Genomic DNA, 24,154 nt, shown 5'->3' on the forward strand with positions numbered 1-24,154 from the left:
CTATCAAATGGATATACAAAATCAATCTAAAACTATAAATGACAAAAACTTTGAAAAAAGTCTTTCACCTACTCTCTCTCTCTCTCTCTCCTCGCAAAGAAATATGATCAGAGCAGTGTTACCCAACCACCTCTCAGCATCATTTCTGATTCTGTTTTTTTCTCGCAGGAATACTTGCTAGCACTCGATCCTCATTAATTTGTTTTATAATTAATTAGTTTAATTCCTGTTTTGTAATGCAAAAGAACGAGAGACTCAATTATGGGCAGTTTAATTTTCTTTTTTCTTTTTGGGGGAAAAAAAAGGAGAGGAAAGAAACACCTTAACCACTCGTGTTTCTTGATTCTGAGTCTGTCCATGAAGATAGAGGCATAGGAATAAAAGAAATGGCGTTTGTATTGGTTCAACAAATATTGTAGCAAATAATGGTAAAAGGTGTTTGACAAAAGGTGTTTAGTTCAGCACTGCAATGCAATGGAAAAAGGGGAGTGGCAGTGTTCACTAATTAAATCTATTATCTAACCTCTTCTATTTCAAAACACTAAAAAGCAACAAGACCCACTTCTACATATGTATTGTCAAGTCCCTATAGAAATAGCAAAAGGAAAAAAAAAAAAAAAAGAAAAAGTCAAAAAAGGAGTTGCTTTGAGTCAACATCTAGCTTCTCTTCAAATTCAATGACCCTGATTTTATGTAGCCCATTAATGGAAGTGCGGTTTTATGCTTTCCATCTAACTCCACTTTCATCCCTATACATATATATACACATATTGTTTGCAAACTTTTAGTTTCAAAAATCAGATCATCTGGGTTTCTTTGATTGCGGAAATAATAGATAATTAAAGCGTGTTGATCATCTAATATTCTAATAATTTATATTTTTATTTCTTAGTAAATTCAAAGGCCGACGGCGTTTGAGATTAATAAAATACAAGTATAGAAAGAATGAGCAAGCTAATCCCGTGATTAAGGAGAGGTGGAGGCTAATATAAAGTTGGGCATAATGCGAAGGAATCACATGCAATTGTTGAAATGATTGAGCATGTAATTGTATTTCTTTTATAGAAAGTAAATGAAATCAAAAACACCTTAGGACTCAGTCTCATTCCAAACTTCTGTTTACATGTTTCTCTAATTTAATAAATTTATCGCACCATTTTGATTTATTATTTTTTTTCAAAATTTGAAATTAGATTTTAAATATATAAAATTAACTTTTTTATCTGATACTAGTAAACTTAAACTAAAAAATAAAAATATATCCGTGAGCTGCAGCATATTTTTTAAATATTTTATATGAATTAGTTTTATATAATTTTTAATAAATTTTTATATAAAAAAAATATTTTTATTTAACGAACCTAAAATTGATTAGAATCAAAACCGAGATTAGGAGTAACCATCCGTATCGACATGGACAAAAAAAAAAAAAAGAAAAGCCGCAAGTGTATGAGATGTGGAGAAGTTGGCTGTAGCCACGAAGTGCTGAATGGTATTGACTATTGTTGATAAGGATCCTTTCGAGCTATTGAAAGTGGAAATGTTGAATTCTACTAAGAGTATTCAGGCGTGAAGAGTGGTGGTGGAACACCCACTTCTTACTCGAGAGCCAAGTGAGATATCAAATCTCAAGATTGCATTTACCTTACAACCTCCTATGCGTTTGCAAGAGTTTCTTTGCCATAATCTATAAGTAGACAAAGATTATTCAGTGCAGCTTGACTAGACAACTGAACCACTCTCATTCTCACTTGCCAATTTGCCATTATGCTCAGACATGCATACTACATTCTATTAAATCTCTCGAGTCAAAAGTCTTACAGACAGATCCATAGGGGGGCAACGAAACTTGCCCAGCAACTAAAATTACAATCTTTCAAAGTTGTTTTAGCTATCCATCCAGTCAGCAAAAAGAATTCTATATTAAATATTAATTCCCGAAATAGGAATCCAGGGTAATACTTGTGACACTTATATATGGACTATAGTGGCAGAATAGTGAGGACAAAACAGCAAATTCACGCCCGTGAGGCTCGAGGGAGCATAATGTGTGAACAGAGGAAAATCGCTTTCCGCCGTTCGATGGATTTGTATGGGAATGGCCATGATTTGTTTCTCTTTCCAGTGGTACGATTTGTTTCTCTTTTCCTCGCCCCTAATTATTATTCCCTTAAACTAACACCTATTTTTTTATTAAAAATTAATCTCTAATTATCACGCTTCACGCCGTCTGTTTCTTCCGTTAGTTTTTCCATACATATTATTCTTTAATATTTTTAAGGACATTTATCTTTTTAACAAAAATAAAATTGCAACGGTGAGCTTTTGTTTTTTTTTTCGGACCCTTCGGCGGGACCCATTTCTCATGGATATTTCTGATAAGGCGACGAAAAATTTAACTCGGTGGGGTCTACCGTTTATCTCGTTGGTCGAGAACAATTTGGACTTTTATTGCCATTTAGCAGTGAGATTATTCAAAAATTCTTGGATACCTACTTTTTCTCTCTTTTCTTTTATTATTATTATTTTTTAATGATTTTTGGTTTCTAATATCTTATAATAGAAAATTATTTACGTCCATAACGCGACCGTTTTGACAATTTCACCACAATAATTTCTTTTTAAAAAAGGTAAATCATCCAGGATTATACGGCTAAAGTTTGAGTTGTTTTTTTGCTAATAAGGACATACTATTTTTATACAGTCCTTTTTGCGCTTCTTTTGTTACTAGAAGGACAATAAAACAAATAACAAGTTGAAATAGGGCTATATTTATTAACTATTATTTAACACCAATACGTAAAAGTAACCAAAAAAATAATAAAAATATCTCATTTGTAAATATCAGAAATAATATTTATTATTAACTAATATTTTTATTATAATTATTTAAAAATAGCTATTAACTGTTTATGTAGTATAATGACAATTCATTTCATTATGTTCCACCGAATAATAATATGATAATAATAAAATTTTGAAAGATAATTTAAGAAAATATTATATTTTCTTTTGAGATTTATATTTCACTATTAAAATGATAAATTTCCATGAAATGAAGCATGAAACTGAATTTACTTTCACACTATTGCTTTATAGGCATAAATTATGAAAGTATCTTTAAAAAGACAATATAATGATAAAAGGTTGTAAATTTGAAACTGATACATCATGGAACTTTCTTTTTACAGCTACTTCAATATTCAATATATATGAATTTTGAAATAAATTGATGATTTTTAATTATTTTTTATTATGTAATTTGTGAACCTCCTAGATTGTATTATAAATTAAAATGATTATATTTTGAATAATGTGATTATAATTTAAATTTTTCTAAGAGTCTAGTTATCTAAAAAAAAAAAAACTTACAACAGTATAACTTATTTATCTATTTATTTATTAGAGATTCAAAGTAAAATCGATTCCAACAATTTTAAATATAAGAGATTTAGTTAAATCTTGAAGTGAGATTAATGAATAGGTTTAATAAACTGGAACAGCAAAGGCAAACCAAAATCGGAAGTCATGCATTAAAACACGTTAGAAGCAGAAAGCATGTAAAACGAAGGCAAACCCATATTTGAAGCGTGACATAAGAGGGAAAAAAAGGGTGAAATGAGCCAATGGAGCAAAGAGAAGAAAGGGAAGGGCCCACATGAAAGTTGTAGAAATTTTCAATTTTAGTCCTATTAGTCAAAATTTTAGGGCCCAAAAGGACAAATTAAAGTTTAGAAAAGTGAGGGCTGCTTCTGTCATTTTTTGGTCATCATTAGTAGTAACTCCCCCCTCTTTCTTCTCTTCACTCAAAACGCTCTCCCACAAAATAAGCTTCAACTTTATTGTAAATTAAGCCTATGTATTGCGCAAACTAGATGACATTCATCATCCAATTCCAAAGGTTTTCTTAAGCAACATGCCATAAGATTGCAGTCACAACTTAATGACCCATAATTGCAAATTTATGCTTTAATGGTAATCTTTCTATATTTTTCTTTTTGGGTTAAATGTTACTGTTCTTATAATTTAGGGTCAAAGTTGTTGAGAAAAGGAAAAACTATTAAATAGTTTGTTGAAGTTGAAGAAGCAGAGCAGAATAAGCAAAGACAAATGTAGAATTGCAGAGTAAAGATGTTAGGTTCAAGTTTAACATAAGCTTCCAAAGCAATCCACAACTAAGAACCCTCATCCCCATGCACCCTCCATGTGATCTTATATTCCTCACATGTCTACACTCTCTGGATGTTACTCTAATTCCACGTGTCGGTCTGCATAGTTGCCAGGTGGCAAACTCATAATAGATGATAAACCTCCCTTAGCCAAACCAAAACCAACCCAACCCAAGAATATTGCTACACTCGCCACCAAACAGACTCGTTTAAATTTTGGATCTCGAGCTTTCCAATATTAATTGTCGGGTCTGGAGTCACTGCATTCATGCGACCGTATAAGTCTGAAAATATACAAGTTACGCCTAGAGTATAGATCAAGAAAAAATATAAACCCACAAACTTTATTATGAATTCATAAACCTTAGTTTATATGCTAAATCAAAAATTTAAGATTTAGATTAGTGTTTTAATCAGTAACCCACTCTGTAATATTGGAAATATTAGTTTCTTGATAACAATGTCAAGTAAGCCCCAGAAAACAGAGAAGTACTTTTTAGTGAGAGAAGAAAAAGAAAGGGACCCGCATCTATCACTGTCTCTGATTAGACAGATGTGTATGAACATAGAGATAGAGTGTTGTTCATGACCCTACTTTCTCTTTATTTTATTATCATCATGATCAAGAATTCAAGATCGTAGATTATCTTAGTGCGACAAATCCAATACCATGATGAGAGTTGGGGTTGCGTTTGGTTCTTTTGATGCTCTTGCCCAGCCCTGCTCCTTTTGCCGATGATATGACCATACAGATTACCAGAATCGTGTCAAAGTGTCAACCCCGTTAGACTTTGCTAAGAAAAATATATCTGTATTTTCAATATATGAACCCAGATTTTCTTTTACAAGTAGTTAGCTTGTCCTTGTCAATATGTTCTCTGGTTTGCTCTTTGATAAATGCAAAGCGAGAAAGAGAACCTTTGGCATCTATAGTGAAGTGGGTAGTGACTAGTAAGCAGCGGTATTAAGGGGAACAGTGTTCGTGCATGGTTGTACTGTGCTTCAATAATAATAATGAAATGCACAGTGTTTGGTTAATAATTTAGTGTAGTGTTTTGATGGTAGGGTCATCATCCATTATACAACCCATTTAACCAAACACACCTATTAAGAATTGGAGGGTCCAGTTTTCCAATAACCTAACTTACACAACACTGTGAGACCCACTTCTCACTAAGTGGGTAATAATCATAACACTCGCATTCAAAAGAAGAAGAAGAAGATTAGATAGGTATTGATAGAGATATAAATGTATAATAAGAAACCAAAACCTGAAGGCATATCTGAATCAAAAAATAAGAAAAGAAAATGAAGGCACATGAGCACAAGCAGATCTAAAAATAGGAGATAATGAAAATATGGAGAGAAATGGGCAAGAGAGATGGGCTTTTAGTAGCCCTTCCTCAACCTTTTTTTTCCCTTAAATTTTATTTTTGTTTTGCAACATATAAACACATATAAACATTGTCCATAAAAAGAGAGAGCCCACCACTACTCCTAAAAACTTTTAATTATATTATCTATATAGATACTTATCCTATGATAATTAAAAGCCCTAATTTCAACAGACCCAGAAAAGAAAAAAAAGAAAAAGGGAAAAGGAAATCAAAAATCAAAGATCAAAGTTATACTAAAATTAAGAAAGAAAACCCATTTCCATGTATATTATGGCATCAAGTCCCCATGAACTCTATAACTGAACCACCACAAGCTAAGCAAACTTCTAGTAGCTAGCATCAAGTTCCATGCAAAATTAAAAGAAAAAAGAAACCTTCACATCACATTGCAACTTGAGGTGTTCTCATCACTGAAGAAGTTGGTATACGGGTCAGAACCTTGATGTGGTGGTGGCGCGTAAGAGTATGGGTATGGGGGCATGTAATTGACTGCTGGCGGGGGCCTAGCATACATCATGGGTTGAAACCTCTCATTACCCATTGCTCTCTGTTGGTTCATTATTGCTTGCAAGTACTGCTGCTGCTGCTGCTGGTGGTGGTATGGATTACCGGGCATCAGATCCGGTCCGGCACCTTGAAAATACCCATTACCACCAGCGCCGGGGCCGCCACCGCCCATGGCAGCACCCGCTGGTAGTCCTTGAACTGCAGGAATGTTACCCATTTGGCCCATGGGCATGTTGCCCATTTGACCCATGGGCATGTTCAGGTTTCCCATTGGACCCATGGGGCCATGGGGTCCAACCATCTTCCCAAGTGCGTCATTAACAGCAGCACCACCACCACCACCACCTCCACCATTATTTCCCTTTTTGCCCCCATTCATTTGCATATTATTACCATTTCCTCCACCACCACCACCACCATTGTTACCATTCTTGTTATTGCCACCACCGCCATTGTTCACATTTTTGCCATCTTGTGGTTTTCCACCACCATTTTTGCCACCTTGATTTTGATTTCCTCCATTATTATTATTATTATTACCACCTCCACCAACACCTTTCTTACCACCATTTCCATTTGCACCACCCATATTTACTTGAACAGGCACAGGTCCATTACCATTGGCGCCGCCACCACCAGGCTTCTTGCCATTACCACCTCCATTTGGAACACCCTTTTGAACATTCATAAGTTGCGGATGCATGCCATTCATCATGTTACCATTAGGCATGACGGGTTTCATCTTATTAAATGGATGTTGAGGATCATCCAACTCATCAAAATCTTCATCATCAAAATCATCATCATCGTAGTCGTCATCATAATCATCATCACTTAAATCCTCATCCTCAGGCTGGGGAGCAAACTTCACAGCTTTCTGGTTCTGATTCTGGTTGTTATTAGGAGGCATTTTCATGTCTTTCAATTGAGCCATCTTATTATTCAGATCTTGCATAGCTTTAATCTGTTGCTGTTGTTGCAGCATCTGATGCATCTGTTGGAGTTGCTGTTGTTGGTTCTGGTTTGGTTGGCCACCTTTAGGTTGGATGTTGTTGTTGTTGCCCTTTTGGCCTTTGTTGTTGTTGTTGTTGTTGTTGTTGTTGTTGTTGTTGTTGTTGTTGTTGTTGTTGCCACCTTTGCCACTATCAATTTGCATGTTCTTGAAATGATTGGCCATATGATTCTGGTTGTTGTTAGTCTTTTGGGCTCCCCATAGCTCAGCATGTTTGCCTGACTTTGCAAGCTTCTTTATGAGCACTGCTGGGTCTACATTACCTGAAACGGTTACCTTCCCTTGTTCTGAATCTATGCTGGTAGTGAAAACTCCTGTTTAAGAATACCAAGAAAATCAACTAAACAGACTTATAAATTGAAATGAAAAGAAAAGCTGTTTAGGTACACAAAAAAAAAAAAAAGTAGGAAGTAAAGAATGCAAATTTCATGGACTTCCAAATTAAAATTAAATTTAAAAAAAGATTTGGCAAGATAAACATGAGGTCCCGAAAGATACCATCAATTTTCTGCAAGATTTTCTTCACTTTCTGTTTACATCCATCGCAGTGTATGTTCACTTTTAGAACACAAGTCTGCATGCACAAGCAACCCAAAAAAGATAGCCAAGTAATGACTAGTGAGAAAGAGATCATTTTTACAAAATTGAAACCAAGTTAAGCTTGACATGAAGAATGAGACTCTAGATAATTAAAACAAAACAAAAAAGAACTTCCAAAACCAACTCCCAAAAAAACTTTAAGCTCAAATGAGGCAGAGCTAGCAAATGGATAAAGAAGTGAGAAGAAATAAAGGATACCTGGATCTTCAAGAACTCTTCTTTACTCATATCTTCTCACTCAAATGAAACAAGCACAAGAGTCCAATAATAGAAAGAGGGAATGAATGGGTGGGCAATAGATCTGAAGAAACAAAAGGCTGCTAAAGAAAACTAGAGAGAAGATAAATTTATATATATAGATTACAAAGAAACCACAATGGGGCTGTTCTCTGTTCTTTCTTTTGGTTATTTGGTAAAGAAACAGAAAGGGAAACAAGTGCTGTCTCAGTCTCTGAGCACAGGGAAAAGACAAGAACGAGCACAAGAGCAAGACTCAACCTTGAGAGAAAGAGAGAGATATTCAGAGCTGATAGGCATACATTTAATTTTTCTTTTTTCTGTTACTCTGCTTCCCCTATTTCAGGGTGAGAAGAGAGAGAGAGAGGGTGGTGGAGAAGAAGAAGGAGAAGAAGAAGCAGCAAATAAAAGACTGGCAGAGAGAGTGTATGGAGCTGCAAGGTATCACTCTTTCTATAAGGTGTTTATTTATTGGTATAATTTTGCTAAACAAATTTACATTTACTAATTTAGGTTTTGGTACTTCACACTCAATCTTTTGCCTACTCACTTCACTTGGCCATTTGAGCCATTTTTCTTGTCAGACGGTTTTCTTTTGGCTTGGCTTGGCTTGGCTTCTTTTAACCTTTTCTTTTTTTAAATCTTCTACCAAAAATGAAATAATTTGCGCCTGTAATTTCGTTTATTTCCTAGTTTAGTTTTATTTATTTCTAAATGGATATTCTTTAAGAAATCATATATTTCAAAGTATATATTTATAAAAAGATATACAAAAAATGGACCGTAATTCTTAAATTCCATTAAATAAAGCTAAAATAATTTAGAATTATTAAGAATATTTGCACCTTAATTTAGTAAGACTGTACTGGAAAAAATTGGAATTATAATATTTAAATAATTATTGTTTTAGGTTTGAATGATGAGAAGTGAGTGATCTGGTGTCAGATTTGCTCTCCCAAAATTAGATGGGTACATTAAATATATTTAGGAGGTTATGTTTGGCTTGTAACAAAAATCACTAGTAATTAATATAAGTGCTTACTGATTTTGGTCCAATGCCAGTTTTACCACATGTGGACCTGTCTTCTCAAATTACCAATTTATCCTCTTCTCTCTCTACCTATCTCCCCACATTCATTATAGCTACCTACTGTTATTCTTGTGAAAACAATATTCTTCACGCGCTTTCACTTCTTTCCCTTTTCTTTTCAGTGTCGCCCCTGAATCACCACTGCTGTTTATTGTTTATTCAAACTACAAACCCAAATTATTTTTTATTATTAGTATTCTTTTTATTCAAAATTAATATTATTTCAACGGTCAAATTTATGGTTTGAATAATATTAACCGAATTATAATTACAGAGAATATAAGCTTATAAATATTTAAAATGTATTTTAAAAACTAATTCAGCCGATTGACTATTTTAAATGAATCTTTTTCTTTAAACAAATAAACAAAGAGATATAAAGCTCAAAATTAGGGCTAACATAATGGGTGAACAAGTACCAATAAATTCAATTTATCGAACTCCTAAAGTTTATATGTGTCATATCTCTAATAATTGATTCAGAATTATCACATGACTTTGATCAAAAAAGAAATATCACACGACTATTTATGAAAACATCATCTCTAAAACCCTCCAAAAAAGAAAATTGATGGAGACGACCATTATTTATCCTGAATCGACAAAGAGCCAACCCTTTTAACTTCCAATTTTAACTTCTCTTTGATTCAGAGAAACATCAGCACATGTATTTGCATAATTAGGGAAAATTGAAAAAGAAAATTAAATGCCTGTAGTTATGCATGAATCTACAGACAGGGACTCTATCCGGTTTGCTCGTTCATGAGTTCTTTCTCGACAAATTTATGTTCTTTGTCTCTGTTTTTTTTATTTTCTGTAATAAAGAATACGTTCGATGCATGCATTAATAAATTGAAATTTATCCAAAAAAAATTGAGATAAGGTATAATGAACATGGCTTTTGAAAAAGAAAAACGCAAGATTTTATACCCATTTAATTATTTTGAAAAGCACATTCACATTTAATTCAATTGAGATTCAGTCTGCATTTATTTTCACTAAAGACCAAAAAACAGGGGCACCATTAGCAATGTAAGTGTTGCTGTGCTGGTTCTGAGATACTAAATTATAACATCCATTCATGGTATATAAAAAGCTTGATGATTGTAATTGCTAAATTTTTAATTCTATTAAACTCTTGCACTTGCATTTCTTTCATAACTTTTGCTTGTGTTATTCTTCTGGCCATGTTGGGCCATCGGGTAGCTATTAGGTCATTAATATCTTTCCTTTTTTCTTTTTTTCATTACCCAGTAAAAATGGGCTATCAATGCACTAACCTTTGTCTGGAGGAATCAGAAGATCATACTTTAAATGGAACTTGCTGAGAAGAAGAAGAAAAAAGAAGCCTAATTTTATCTTCAATTATTTTATTTTTACTCACGGTTTTGAAAACAAATTCAGTACTATTATTATCTTTCTTTAAGTTCATAACAGAGGTGGGAGTTGAGTCAACAAAAAGGAGGATTAGAATTGTTAATTAATTTGGGAAAAATGGCTACATCACGATTGAAAAGAGTGGTATTATATAGACTAAATTAAGAAATTTGGCCTATCATGTGACATAAAAGAATAGAGAGAGAGAGAGAGGCATGGAAGAACTTTTGTAAAGAAGAAGGGCAAAGTGGCAATGCAACTTAAAAGAAAAAAGAAAAAAGAAAAGAAAGAAGGTCCTTGGGTTTAAATCATATCTCACACTTTAGGAATAATTAGGTAAAGAAAGCAACTCGAGAATTGCCTAAAGATAGACATAAGAAAATCACGTTAGTAGGGCTATTCTCTTTTAACTATGAACCCTTCTTTTCCACGCAAATTATTCACGTCTTCCTTAAAAGCCTAAACCGTGTTAGAAACTGAAACTCCCTTGTGCCCCCTTTTATTCTTTCTTTCTTTCTTTTTCCTCTAGAAGAAGAGCTTAATTTACCTGTAGAAAGGGCTCTCGAATGGAGACAAATTACCTTAAACCAAATTGGCTTTCATACCCCAATATGATAATCAAGCTACAAGACACTTGCCTTAACCACAGTTGAAAGTTTTACTAATTAGTCATTCATTATTACACCAATCGATAATGTGAATGGCCTAATTATATTTTCACACTTCCTTAATCTTGCTTAATAAAATTGAAGGGGTTATAACCCATATCTGGCTTTGAATCTACATCTGTTTTGTCTGTATTGTTGTTAAGATGAAACATTTGAGCAAGTTTGTACAGTCGTTGCCATTTATATTCAGGGTATCACATGGTACGCGGATAGCGATTAATGCATGAGAGAAGAGAAGGTGCAAATTTGGACCAAGTAGGGATGCCATTTATTTGGGATGGAGGATGTAGATGGAATTGAATCATCACATGGTACCTATTCTGCTACCTAAGTTTGCATGAGAAAGTAATAATATAGAGGTATAGATACTGAGAAGTTTTTACTACTATGGAAAGGCCCTTCATCATTACTCTCAATTTTGTTTTTATTTCCTCCTTACTAGAAGCTAGACATGATGCTCTATGCTGTTCAATTTATCATTAAACAATCACTTGCTAGAATTGGAGTTGTTTCTAGTCTTATGAAATTATAGGATTCGAACTCAGTTCAAGCCCATTCACTAGGAAAAAGACCAATCCATGGATTCCAAATACAAAACCGTCCAAAGCATGCATACTATAGGATAAAAATAATTGCTTGTTCTAGGGTCTACCTCATTATTTTCCTTTTCACCTTTTGGGTTTCTCTTAATGAGCCTTTCAACAAGGACTTTCTTCCACATACCCATTTTGCTGCAGCTCTAGTACTGTGAATGTTCTGTCACAGATACTTACTTTCTTCCCAATGCACCGTTGTAATGCCTAATTGTCATTCTACAGCTTCCTTTATCATATAAAAGTTTGCATGAAGACGGTTGAACCCAGAAAAAGCAATAATATCTTCCATCAACAACTGAAATCTACTGTTTCTTGCTATAATGGACAGTTTTCAGGAGCTATTCCACAACTGAATTAGCAAAGGATCATTAAGTATAATGGACTCTCAGAACTTGAGAAGCAATTCAAAAGGAAAACCATAAATGAAAGCAAAAGAAATGCATACATAATTTTGCAATTAACGAGAAATCACTTCCGCGTCCTTCACCGGCAAGGAATATGATTCCAAAGGGTAATTAGTATCCTTGCACAACTTTTATATCCTCATCCATTCAAAGGTAACATCCACTAAAAATACATACAAACTTCAGAGATTCTCAGTTTGTTCCCTTTAGTGCTTACTTCAGTGGCAAATATTCTCACTCATACTCTCTCTCTTTTTGGCTGTTAGCCTAGAGGAAAAGAGCTCTACTTCTGTAGAGTTGGTAGGTTCCCCCAATCCAGTTGTTTTACAACTTCTCTTTCTTGTCCTTTAAATTTTCATGTCCAAGCTTACTCATCAGAGAATATGTCTACTTTACATGTGCATACATACAAAGAGAAACAGAATTCAATGACAGATGGGTTTGGTTATGGACCATATCAAAGAGATTCAAGAGAATAAAGAAATAAAAGGGTGCTGATCAAAGAAATAAAAGTCACCAGAATTTAAAATCACAAATTTCTTGCAACATCTAGATGATCAAGGTGATAGGCATTTTAAGCCAAAAACAAGAAAGTAATAAACATGACCAAAGGCACAATCAATTTTGAACTTTATAAATAATATCCCTGGAAGATTAGATCTACATGGTTATCTTTATACAATGCCACAAGAAAGTTGAGAAACTGATAAAGACTCGAAAATGTACAAAATATTTAGCATTGACATTCAGAGGGAAACAGATACAGTGAAAAAAGGGTTGACAACTTTACCATAAATCCAAATGGTAACAAAACAAAGTATCTTCTATTGATCACCATTATTTATCTTGATCTCTATAAGTTCGTCAATGGGTTGACGACATATGGGGCACTTATTTGATTGGAGCCTCAATTCTTTTGCACAGTCGCTGCACATACACTGGAAAAAAGATGCAGCATGTCATACGTCAGAACAAAGCAATACAGGTGTTAAGAGCAAAAAGGAAAAAAAAGAGTGTTCTATAAATTTAAGACTGTAGAGACAATTACTTAAAAGTAATTCCTTTTTACTGAGGAAGAAGCAAATATTTTCCCCACTAAGAATTATTTTTGCTATAATTGTAAGAAAAACCAGTACACAACACCAGAAATCAATAACTTCTTGTCTAGAATTTGATACACTTCTCGATGTTGGTTGCATGGATGGTTAAGAGAGAGAGGGAGAGAAAAATCCATTCAAAAGGATTTAATTCTAAACAGAATTATACTCATGTCCCTGGAGTTCAAACCATGCATCTTTCAAGCATATAAATTAACCACTAGAGCTTTGACCTTTCTGAAATCTATTTTACCAGTGTCTCTTTACATCATACAACTTCAATTAGAAGCATACACCTCATAGATTATCTTCTGTTAATATAGTTGGAAAAATAAAGGTGGGCACTGACCATATGTCGGCAAGGTAACACAGCAGTATCCTTAGGTTCTGTCATGCAAATCACACATTCCTTCCCAGGATCACAGTCGTTGAAGTCTTCAGCTGCTGAACTTCCTATTCCATATAGCTCCCGCAGCTCATATCGAACTCCATCAATCCACAAGATTTGCTTTATTACTCTCACTTGGAAAGGATCATTGTTCTTCTTCTCAAGAACAGCTAGAGTAATCTGCATGTGGTTAGTTGTGTTTGACCCAGAATCCTCAACATGTTCATTTGCTGAAAGAATTGCCGAACATGTTTCAGCAACTATAACAAGTGGAAAGACATCTTCCCCAGGTGATGGTTTTGAGAGATCATCCAACTCAAAAAAACCTAAATCAATCCCTGTTCCTGAAGGCTGACAAAATTTCTGGCCAAGACCTTTTTGGAAGGGTATTCTCACAGGTGTATGGGCTTCAGGAAATACAGGAATAAATCTACAGTTAGCCTCTTCCTTGGCAAAGTAGAAAATCGTAATGCTGTTATATAGGAAAAAGAATGATATTAGAGGGGGAAAAAACAAATAAGAATTTGAAAACCATCATAATGGCATGCAACTTTTAAGTTACTAATTTTATAGCTAGAAGATAAATACATATAAACACACATAATGAGAACATCTTCCATATAGCTCACTCATCCACTCAAGCTCCCAGCACAGATTAATATAATTGAAAGAGAGATAGATCACAAAACAAAATCCATCGAATTCATAGGTTAACATGAAAATGAGCATCTGCTTGAACTGTTATGCTTACACATCCTTAAATGCTAAATAAGATAAACAAAACAAAATCTACATTATATCTGTGGACTATCATGCAATCATGCTGATCTGGATGATATCTGTAACAGAAATAAAATCCAACATATGCGAATCAAGACATTGAGGGCCTCTTGATCCCTGGTGTTGTGTGCATAACAATTTGACTTATATCAATTACCTATGCAATGTTGCATTTTAATTGCTTGCTAGTAGAATTGACCTAAGCATAGAGTCTCTAAAATTGGCATATGTTACAAACAGCTTGATATTTTAATCATGGTTTTAGCATTACTGCAGTATCTTTTTTTACTAATCCAGTTCAGTTTTGAACTGGTTCCGTAATGCTAGTAGCCTGATTTTTGGAATTAGGTTAAGATAATAAACTTGCGGCCCATAAACAACTGCCGTTCATGATCTAATGCATCTTATATTTAAATGCTGCCTAGGCAGAAGGATAAAAGAGGTAAAAGGGCTCTGATTAAGGTCACATTGTATAATGCTACTAAATCCTTTCCTACCCACGGAAAGGCCATAAAAGATGAAAGCTATATTCTCACCCAAAGCCCCAAACCAAGAATTTAGTAACATTTGGCAAATGAATGTCTTTAAACATGATGATAAATCCTTACATTTCAACTCTGCACATGCTTTCAATTTTCCTAATATTGTCAGAAATTGTAAATTCTCGACCCAGACAACCCTGAAAGAGTCTCATTCAAATTCTTCAATTTTATGATTAAAGATTCTTACTTTAACACACTATCAGTAGTACCCAAATCAAGAATCATCTAACAAATAACTAATAGATCAACACCCACAAATTAAAATCTCACACACAGCAAACACATCCAATCACAATTCAGGTCACTAATCCAACTATAACAAGAACCAATAAGGCAAAATTAAATACTAACCTCCCATCAAATAAAGCATCAAAGACGAAAGAAACCAAGTAAGTATCAGGATTCTGGTCATCAATTTCAACTTTCAGAGTATCTTTATGCACATTAACATCATTCCTGACTTTCTTAGCATTCTGATGCTCAATATAAGGAGCAGGCTCAATTTGCTGACCAGAACCCACATTAGGCCTAACAGGAGGCCACCCATTAGCCTGATTAGAATAATAAAAAGGTTGATAATTGAATCTGTTTGCATAATTGCAAGAATGGTAAGGGTGACTATAATAAGAGTGAATTTGAGTAGGTGGGGGGGTAGGATAAGGAGCTGCTGCTGCTGTTGTTGGAGGGAAGTAATTTTGGTGTGGTGGCGGCGGGGGCGGTGGTGGTGGAGGAGGAGGGTGGGAAATGGGTGGTTCTGTAGAGTAATAGTAAGGGGGAGGTGGTGGAGGGTGGTGGTGGTGATGATGGTAATAAGGGTGACTATTGTTGTTTCTTCTTCTATTGCTGCTAAATGAAATTCCCATATTTTTTTACAGTGAATGATTGAAAGATTTCAAGGAAGAAGAAAAAATTGAATTTTTCTTCGTTTTGTTTGCAAAATCGCGCGTTGAGTGTTCTTGAAGAAATCACTAAGAAAGTCTCTACTTGACTTTCTCTCCTTCTAGTTTTTACCTGTTTTTTATTGGTGGTTATTTTCCCACCAAAATCTTAATTAATTAAATATAAATATAGACCAAATTAAAGACTTTGAGAAAAGAAACTTCTAGTTGCTTTGAAGAAAACTATATTTGAATTCTACTTTTTTTAGTTAATAGTAGTACTTTATTAATATTTTTATTCAATTTTTTTACAAAAAAAAAAAACTACAATTTTAAAATATAAAATAGAAGATTAAGTATATGTGATAATATTTATAATAATTAACAAAAAATGTTTTTAATAATTATTTACTAAATTAAATAATTTAAAAATAAACCATAATTTAGAAGAGATATTATCATTTTAGAGCAAAGAGAATAAATTTTATTTCTATTTTCTTTTGCATATTGAATTGTGATCATCTCTCTTTCAAAACAATATAATTCTTTAGATTTTAGTATATCAAATAATTTATAGACAAAATTAATCGGATATGGAAACAAATGGCATTTAATAAAGTATAATAAAAAATAAAAAAAAGTAGGGAGGAGCATTGCTTAATACGTAAGCAACATTATCACCCCAACTTGCAAATGAGTAATTTGATATTATTTCCCATCACCACCTCAGTTTCTGATTGAACTTGCCTCCCAAATGACATTGCTTACTAATCAAGCTTAGAGGATTAATGGAGCAAATTATCTACAGTAAATAATCAAGCTGAACTCTTGTAGCCAAAGCATGTCTTTTCTTGTTCTCCTTTCTTTTCATTTTTTCTTCTTTTGATTCAGTCAATTTTTGAGATACCCTCTCCAAGCAACAAATACTCCTCATATATATATATATATATATATATGCTAATTAATTTCCCTGGATGAAACCATAAAAAAATTAGGAGTGCCTTAAAAGATGCTTATTGAGAAAGTGACGCTTATATTCTTGTTTCTTGATGTTATGGTAATGGCATCTGATGTGATCCTTTTCATGACAAGTGTTGAGAAGAATATATAGAAAATTAGATTTCTAACATGCAATTAAACAATAAACACATGCAGCTGAACTGTTTAAAGAAGCATATACAGTAGTGTAGCTACACTAGTCTGTAGTTTCATTCTCTTATGCATACATGTTGCTATGTGACAGTACATTCTGATGAATTCTTCAGGTACACCCAAACCCAGGAACAATAACAAAAGATGGAAAAAGATGATCTGAGAAAAATCTGGAGAAGCAAACAAACTTCAATGCCATTAACCACACAAAACATAAGCATAGGAAATAAAATTCTAGGGTAAAAATCAGCAAAGATCTGGCCTAGGTTTCTTGCGAACCGATATGCATCCTCTTTGATGATCCCTGAAGATTCTGATCTCAGAATAATCCCTCAGGTCTTCAAGACTGATGTACTGCTGCTTTACCATCCTGGAAAAATCACCACCAGTGTCATGAACCCAAATGTAAGGATGACAGGTTTCGTCGTAGTAATACAATATGCTCTTCATCCCTCCATGACTACCGCTGCCACTTCTACCACCAGGCATATAGGCTTTGTATATGCTCTTACATTTAAGTCTCTTGGAAGATCCTGGCTTCAGTGTATGAACCTTTTTCAGTATTGAGCCTACCCTTACTTGAAGCTCGATGGATCTGTCGCTCAGGTTCCAGATCCTGCTGCCAAATCCTGATGTTTGTGTATGATCTCGGCACCCATCAAAGCAACCTCCAAGAGGAAAAATGCTGAATCCTCGCATTTTGCTTTTTTCTTATGAAAGAACAGAATATTTGGTTAGCTAGTTATAGAAGTTTATATGTGCTATATAGCTAATAAGAAGATACGCACCAAAACCTGTCACTGATTGTATCCTTTTAGTATTTGTATGGATAGCTGTGATGATTATATGGTGGGTTCTAGAATGGTTTGCACGATCCTGGTTGTATCATTTGTATGAGAACAAGAACTGCTGAAGAATGAGATTGTATGATAGTAAAATCTATGTGTTTTATGATAGAATTTTTAGGCATTTTCACTAAGGAAAATGGTAGGACCCGAACACCCTAAATTCCACACAAGAAGACAGTGGGAAAGGTGAAAAAGGGCAACAAAACGTATAAAAATGGTAGCTTCTGGCTTTTCTTTTGTTTGTTTGAGAAAGTATTTGAAAAAAAAAAAAAGGAAAAAAGAAGAAGAAGAGGAAAGCCAATGCGTTTGGTTCCTCAAGTGCCTTTAAATTTTATCATAATGAGACTACCTATGATTTTGCTTCGCCTTTCATCATTGGAATCACTTTTCAGTGCCCTCCTGTTCAAGTCCTGAACAAACTTTTCCAACCCAACTTTAAATATATATGTTGAAACTACGCCTGTAATTTTGGATCGCACCATCTAGTGCGTGTGGACCTTGGCCTCCACATTAACATGCTGGTTAGGACTCAGGACCTTACGCGATTGCTGTTTAAACAGACACAATAGGGAGGAACCATGGTATATTATAGATACAAGTCAACAATCCAAGTTACTGTTCAGTTTCTTTTTCACCAACTGCCACAATTTCCTGCTACTTGATTTCTTTTTCCTTTATCTTTGGTTGTATGTGGATCATATCCAACAACCGCACTATATCAACAAAGAATGAAAATTCTGTCTCCTTTCAATCTTTGGTCACGAAAAGTAAATGAATACTAGAGAATGAAACTTCAGAAGGGCAAGGGTGATGGCAAGTTGGTAACTCCTGCAGAATCATAGCATTGCTGTCAAGATCCTAATTTCAACATTCTGATGATTTGGAAATTTTAACAAGACGGACTCACCACCTTACAACTAGTTACGGACAAAGATAAGAATTAGTACAACTAAGCACGTTCTGCATCACACGTGCTTCTTCCAAGTTGGAGACCCATCTACCTATAATTTATAATTGGCTACAATTATTTTGCAGATCTCATTCGTTAATGATACTGAAATGCCAACAATTATAAGTGTGGGAGAGAGTGAAAGGATAAAAAGTCATATTAAGGGTAACTAGGCATTATGTACGCCAAACAATAACCCAAGGATTCTATAGTATTTATTTGAATTCCATTCCAAGAGTCAAATCCACTGTAAATACAGTATCTCGAATGTTGATCAGCCACTTCTATCCAAACCTACTCGTTTCTTTTTTTTTTTTTTGGTAAAATGACTGTACTGTACAGATTGCAAATTACAAGGCCGAATGCTAAGACAACAAATAAAAGCATAGCCTTCAAAAGATGCAAGGAGAGAATTTACATTAGAAGTATAAATTTTATTTTTCATGGTCATCTTCAGGTGCATCTATCTTAATTATGAGAGGTTGATTCAGGTCCACGGAAGGATCGCCCACAATTGGTAACTGAGGTGTAGATAAAATGGTATCTATATCCTCATTCTCAGCCAAAGCCTTGGCCAAAGCAGATTTGGCAACTCTGGTAACACAAAACATTAAAACCACTGCACAAAGCCAAAAGAAAAAGATTAAGCAATCCAAACATTCAAAGTTAAGATAAACTAATGAGATCAAAAAGAAAAGTTATGCCATTCATCTTCGATTTGCAATCCCAGAAGATATTGCAAGTGCAATGCCTGATTTTATTCCTCTAAGTCAACTTCTCCTAATACAACTGTTCTAACATTTATGTGTTTCAAAACGGAAAGGCGATGCTGAATTTATTGTAAAGATCCAAAGTATAGAGAGACATGCCTGTCAAAAATTCATATTCCACAACTGTCTATTAGATTCTTTATAGAAATAACTATTCATACCTCCTGTATCTCAATGTGCTGTATAGCTTCTGAAGTAGAGTTCTCAATTTAATTATGAAAAACAATTTGTTCCATTAGTAACTGTCACATAGATGCATTTAATTTACACAGCAGTTCCTGTAAGCATCACTAATTTAAGTGTACTCAAGTTTAAAAGACTACCACAATACAATTTCAACCTAGAATATCAGCATGAAAATAATATAAGCTCAGAGTTACATGACATGTTGCTGCTCGCTTTCTCACTACGACTCGCATGACTTAATTAAATACGTCTTTCCTACTTGCTCAATTTACTTTGATAAATTCACAATTATCAATTCAGTGGAGAAATGTATGCATATGCCCCAAAAAATCCAGTGTGCCACTTCCCTTTAACTCGGTTCAAATTATGGAATATGAATACATAATGAAAACTCCAAAACACTTTGCCCAACTATTCAAAAAGTTGACTATGAACTAGAATCAGTTGTGATTAAGCAGTTAACAAGCTAACAATTTCATACAAGAAGCCAGAAAATAGCAGAATAGTGTTCTATAACTTACCAGATACAACAAAGCCCAAAACAATACACACCTGCATCAAAAGAGCGAAAATACATCAAAAATCAGATATAACTCGTATCAGAGAGAGACACATAAGAAAGCTAAAAGATTAAAAGAGACCTTAAACATACAAGGGTATGATAATGTCCTTACCCAACGAGTAGTTGAAAACTTGCTCCATCCATGGGTCACATCAGAAAGATCTTTGAGAGTTGTTCCAACATATACTAGTGCAAGAGTTATTGGCTGTAAGAAGATGAGAAGTCAGATACAGTAAGATGTAACCAACTACTCTTGCACTGGTTCTCATATGCATATCTACTATACAGAACAACAGTCATACCTCTTCAAAAGAACAAGAAAATCAAACAGCAAAAATTTTCAGATTTCTTTTGGCCAGCAGAATTCATATAGGAGCAAGCAAGTAATCAAGTCATTTAGTCTACAAATTGAGATATATCCATCAATATTACTATCATGTTTTTTAAATTTCAGAGACTCAACATGACATATGCTCGAGACAGAGAGTTCACACATGCATCACATGGTTAAATGCCTGCAGGCTCATATCTGGGAGATAAAAAAAATAGCCACCCCTGTAACTAATTGTCCTTATTCAGCAACAACTCCATCCAACCACACAAGCAACGAACAGTAGTTTAGAAGCATGCTTTCACGTATATGTGGCACAAGCACACCACATATCATAGTGTGACCAAACTATCAAACCTAACCCATCTTTTGAGTCCATATATATCTAAAAACATGTCCAATGCATAAAAACCAGAAGTTCCACATCCCATCACAAGATATCACTTGTTAGAATAAATAACCAGATAGTGCAGGACAAGCATACCATCATTCCTATCCAGGAAGCCAGCATGTATTCTCCTAACGGAACAGGAGTCACGGACAACAGGTAATTCAACATGTTAAAAGGAAGCAAGGGAACAAGTCGAAGCAACAGAACTATCTGCAAAACAAAAGTAGGAAATTCAAACAGTTTAAAAAAGAAACAAAGAAAGTTTATAACAAGGAATAATGGACAAGAACAAGAAGCATGTATCTAATAATTGAAAATATTAGCAACACTGGAGATTTTAAAGACCAAAAGTCAAATAGACAAACCTTGAAGCCGGATCTCTGGATTGCAATCGCAACTGATCTGAACTGAGGATAGTCCTTCAACTTGGAAATTACAAAAGATCTACCAATCTGGATAACATACCAAAATTAAAAAATTTAAATGAAAAAAAAAAGACAAAATAGGTCCAAATTATATTAATCATAGATTCTATACCGGCTGAGTAGCTGATATAGAATACTAAAAGAGATGGAACATGGATAAAAAGAAACATCCTTTCTCTTTTTCTAACTGTCTCGTGGTATAGGCCAATGAATATAAGCTTCAAGAAAGAGAGAGATAAAGAGAGAGTACAGAACGAATAACAATAAAAAGGTCTCTTCTTCCTTTCCTAGTATAAAAAAGTAACTAAGAACCTACCGTTCTTCCAAGGAGAAAAGCAGCCCCTGCTCCAACAGTGGCACCAATTGAATCAGCAACAAAGCCGACAGGCAATCCAAAGAGATATCCACCACCAAGCTGATAGAACATAACCAAGTTAGTAGAGAACTTGACATTGTTTATAAAACTTTTTCCAGCATTGAAACAACATATAATAAGCACTAAGATGCACCAAAGCATTCCACATGCAATAATTTGCTTCAAACTATTTAGACTGTCCACAGCACAATAGAGAAAATACACCTAATATTGCTCATGTGACGCGTTAAATAGAAACTTAAATGAAATAAAGCCAGAGAATTTACAAGATTAAGAATTCATCAATTGTAGAAACATAATGGTGGCTAGATTGGCAACAATATCAGAGAGGTTGTCAAGGCTTACAGTAAGCACAGATGCTGGAACTGCCAAGACCGTTAGAGGAATGTATGCAACAGCCCTGCAAATAAGCCAAGGACAATATAGATGAGCCAACCAGTTCCAGAATACAATCAGACTATGACTGATAAAATGACTAAAGAAACAGAAAGTAATTCCACAGAAGTGATAGATTTAAAATTTGACATGTACTGTCATAGTTCAATTCCAATGATTCAGAATCACATTACTCATGAAAGAGGGGGGAAAGAGAGGAAACTAATTTGATCCTAAGTAAATTAGAAAAAGCTAGCAGCACCAGAAGATAAAATCGACTTACAGCACAAGGGGCCCCCAAGGCCCAAGATCTTGCTCAACCCATAATAAGAAGTCCTTCAAGATCTGCAGGGAAACTTCTGCTTTAGTCTAAACAAAAATGCGAGACTCGTCCTCATAAAGAGCCATCAATCATCATCTTGGAATATGGTAAATGTTTTGACAAGGTAATTAAAAAAAAAACCTCCTGCTACAATCAAAAAACTAAAATAATGAAACATGACAAATTAAGTTCTACCATATTACCACATATCTCAGTGATAATAGCAGAGAGATTCCATAGTAGATAATAGACTCACACATTAAATATACTTCAATCTGTATCTTGACAATATAATTACAACACAAATAGAGCTTAATTTAAGCAGCTGCCTTCCTATCTTTGCAGCCAACAATATAGAAAGAAATCCCAGCACCCGGATCAATTTATACACTGAATGAATAATCAAATTTTACTTCAACATTGTATACACCTAAAATGAATGGTATATAATTTGAAGTATGATCACATTGCCAAAACTATTAAAAAACTAACTTTTCCATAATTAAAAAAACAAATCATCACGTAGATAATACATGAAAACCACAACATATTAACCAATTTAAAAAAAAAAACCCACATCCCAGAATCCTCAAATTCAATAATATAAAGCGCCATAAAATCAAATCTGAAATCAAAACCCCATAAACTAAACAAAAGAAAAACAAAAAGTAAAATAGAAACCCAGATAAAGACGATACCTTTTCAACAGGGAGAGTGAAGCAAGCGACAACAACAGCAGCAATAAGAAGAAAAAGGAGAGTAATCCTGAGAGCAGAGCCCCAGGTCATTGAAGCCATCGTTGAAGATAGTTTTCGGCGCCAAGGCCTACACTCTTCCTCGTTGTCTTCGTACTCCGATATTGATTGTTTCAAGCACATACGCGGTCTTAATCCTCCAAGATTTGCCAGATTTTTGGAATTGGTTTTGCAAAACCCCACCTCTCAAAAAAGAAAAAAGAAATTGCAGATCGGATAAAGTTTTGATTTTTATATTAGCCCATCAAATAATTGATCGAGAAAACAATTAAAAAAAAAAAAGTCCCGTAGCAAACAGTCAAATAGGTATGGAAAATGAAGTGATTAGGGTTAATAATGTACTTGAGAAAGATAGGGAGAGAGGAAGGTGTTTGGATAATGGGTACATACATACATACATACAACTTTTGCTTTGCTCCTTTCTCTCTCTCTCTCTCTCTCTCTCTCTTTCCTTATTTCCGTTTCTTTTTTTCTTTCTTTAAATTTCATTCCATTTTATACTTTGTTTATACGTCAGCGTCATATTTTGAGAAGCGTAAAAAATGCACACGCCAATCGCGCGACTAAACTCAACTGTAATTAATAACAATAATAATTACAAAATACCTCTTAAATTTACTTTATTATCCATTTTTATCCTATTTTGAATTAACACTTAACTAATAGAAGTGTTTTCATCTAAAATAGTTTTGGGGCTAAGCTCATTCAAAAAGCATATAATTATGAAACCCAAAGCCGAATTCATAATCTATAGTCCAAATTGAAGACTGGGTAGAGATAAAATGACATGGAAATAATGTTGGAAGAATGAGAAAGAAGTAAAAGGAAGTTACTAAAAGGGAAGTGAGTGTTAGTGGAAGCTAAGCAATGTGCTAAAATTCACAGTTAAACACAAAGGAATTTACAAAAGTCAAATTATCTACCAGACAAATCTCAGCTATAAGTCTTCCACAAAAGAGTCTTTGTAGTT

At 34.3% G+C, this 24,154-nt stretch overlaps 5 protein-coding genes across 6 annotated transcripts; 1 reads left to right on the top strand and 4 right to left on the bottom strand.

Annotated features, from left to right (window-relative positions):
* Positions 1-5,805: 5,805 nt before the first annotated feature.
* LOC8271566 (heavy metal-associated isoprenylated plant protein 32) lies at positions 5,806-8,025 on the bottom strand. Its single transcript, XM_002517111.4, has 3 exons — positions 7,884-8,025; positions 7,584-7,659; positions 5,806-7,399 (listed from the first exon to the last, which is right to left on the bottom strand). Exons 1-3 carry the CDS (start codon positions 7,911-7,913, stop codon positions 5,943-5,945), a joined length of 1,563 nt encoding a protein of 520 aa, XP_002517157.2. The 5' UTR covers positions 7,914-8,025; the 3' UTR covers positions 5,806-5,942.
* Positions 8,026-8,061: 36 nt separating this feature from the next.
* Positions 8,062-11,299, top strand: LOC125371037. Of its 2 annotated transcripts, none has more exons than XM_048378794.1 (2): positions 8,062-8,363; positions 11,248-11,299. In XM_048378794.1, the coding sequence occupies exons 1-2, from the start codon at positions 8,062-8,064 to the stop codon at positions 11,282-11,284; spliced, it is 339 nt and encodes a 112-aa protein (XP_048234751.1). In that variant the 3' UTR covers positions 11,285-11,299. The 2 variants fall into 2 exon arrangements, with proteins under 2 accessions (XP_048234751.1, XP_048234752.1); XM_048378795.1 differs by lacking the exon at positions 11,248-11,299 and adding an exon at positions 10,267-10,306.
* Positions 11,300-12,660: 1,361 nt separating this feature from the next.
* LOC8271563 (probable E3 ubiquitin-protein ligase LUL4) lies at positions 12,661-15,889 on the bottom strand. The gene is made up of 3 exons (XM_002517110.4): positions 15,216-15,889; positions 13,504-14,014; positions 12,661-12,995 (listed from the first exon to the last, which is right to left on the bottom strand). Exons 1-3 carry the CDS (start codon positions 15,725-15,727, stop codon positions 12,882-12,884), a joined length of 1,137 nt encoding a protein of 378 aa, XP_002517156.1. The 5' UTR covers positions 15,728-15,889; the 3' UTR covers positions 12,661-12,881.
* Positions 15,890-16,836: 947 nt separating this feature from the next.
* Positions 16,837-18,763, bottom strand: LOC8271562. Its single transcript, XM_002517109.4, has 2 exons — positions 17,683-18,763; positions 16,837-17,604 (listed from the first exon to the last, which is right to left on the bottom strand). The coding sequence occupies exon 2, from the start codon at positions 17,591-17,593 to the stop codon at positions 17,141-17,143; it is 453 nt and encodes a 150-aa protein (XP_002517155.1). The 5' UTR covers positions 17,594-17,604; positions 17,683-18,763; the 3' UTR covers positions 16,837-17,140.
* Positions 18,764-18,884: 121 nt separating this feature from the next.
* On the bottom strand, positions 18,885-23,657 carry LOC8259105 (TVP38/TMEM64 family membrane protein slr0305). Its single transcript, XM_002517108.3, has 9 exons — positions 23,128-23,657; positions 22,391-22,452; positions 22,078-22,132; positions 21,673-21,771; positions 21,297-21,383; positions 21,025-21,141; positions 20,322-20,414; positions 20,169-20,199; positions 18,885-19,310 (listed from the first exon to the last, which is right to left on the bottom strand). The coding sequence occupies exons 1-9, from the start codon at positions 23,305-23,307 to the stop codon at positions 19,126-19,128; spliced, it is 909 nt and encodes a 302-aa protein (XP_002517154.1). The 5' UTR covers positions 23,308-23,657; the 3' UTR covers positions 18,885-19,125.
* Between the last annotated feature and the right edge of the window lie 497 nt (positions 23,658-24,154).

The sequence above is a fragment of the Ricinus communis genome, chromosome 9, assembly GCF_019578655.1.
Source record: "Ricinus communis isolate WT05 ecotype wild-type chromosome 9, ASM1957865v1, whole genome shotgun sequence".
In the NCBI taxonomy this organism is placed as follows: domain Eukaryota; kingdom Viridiplantae; phylum Streptophyta; class Magnoliopsida; order Malpighiales; family Euphorbiaceae; genus Ricinus; species Ricinus communis.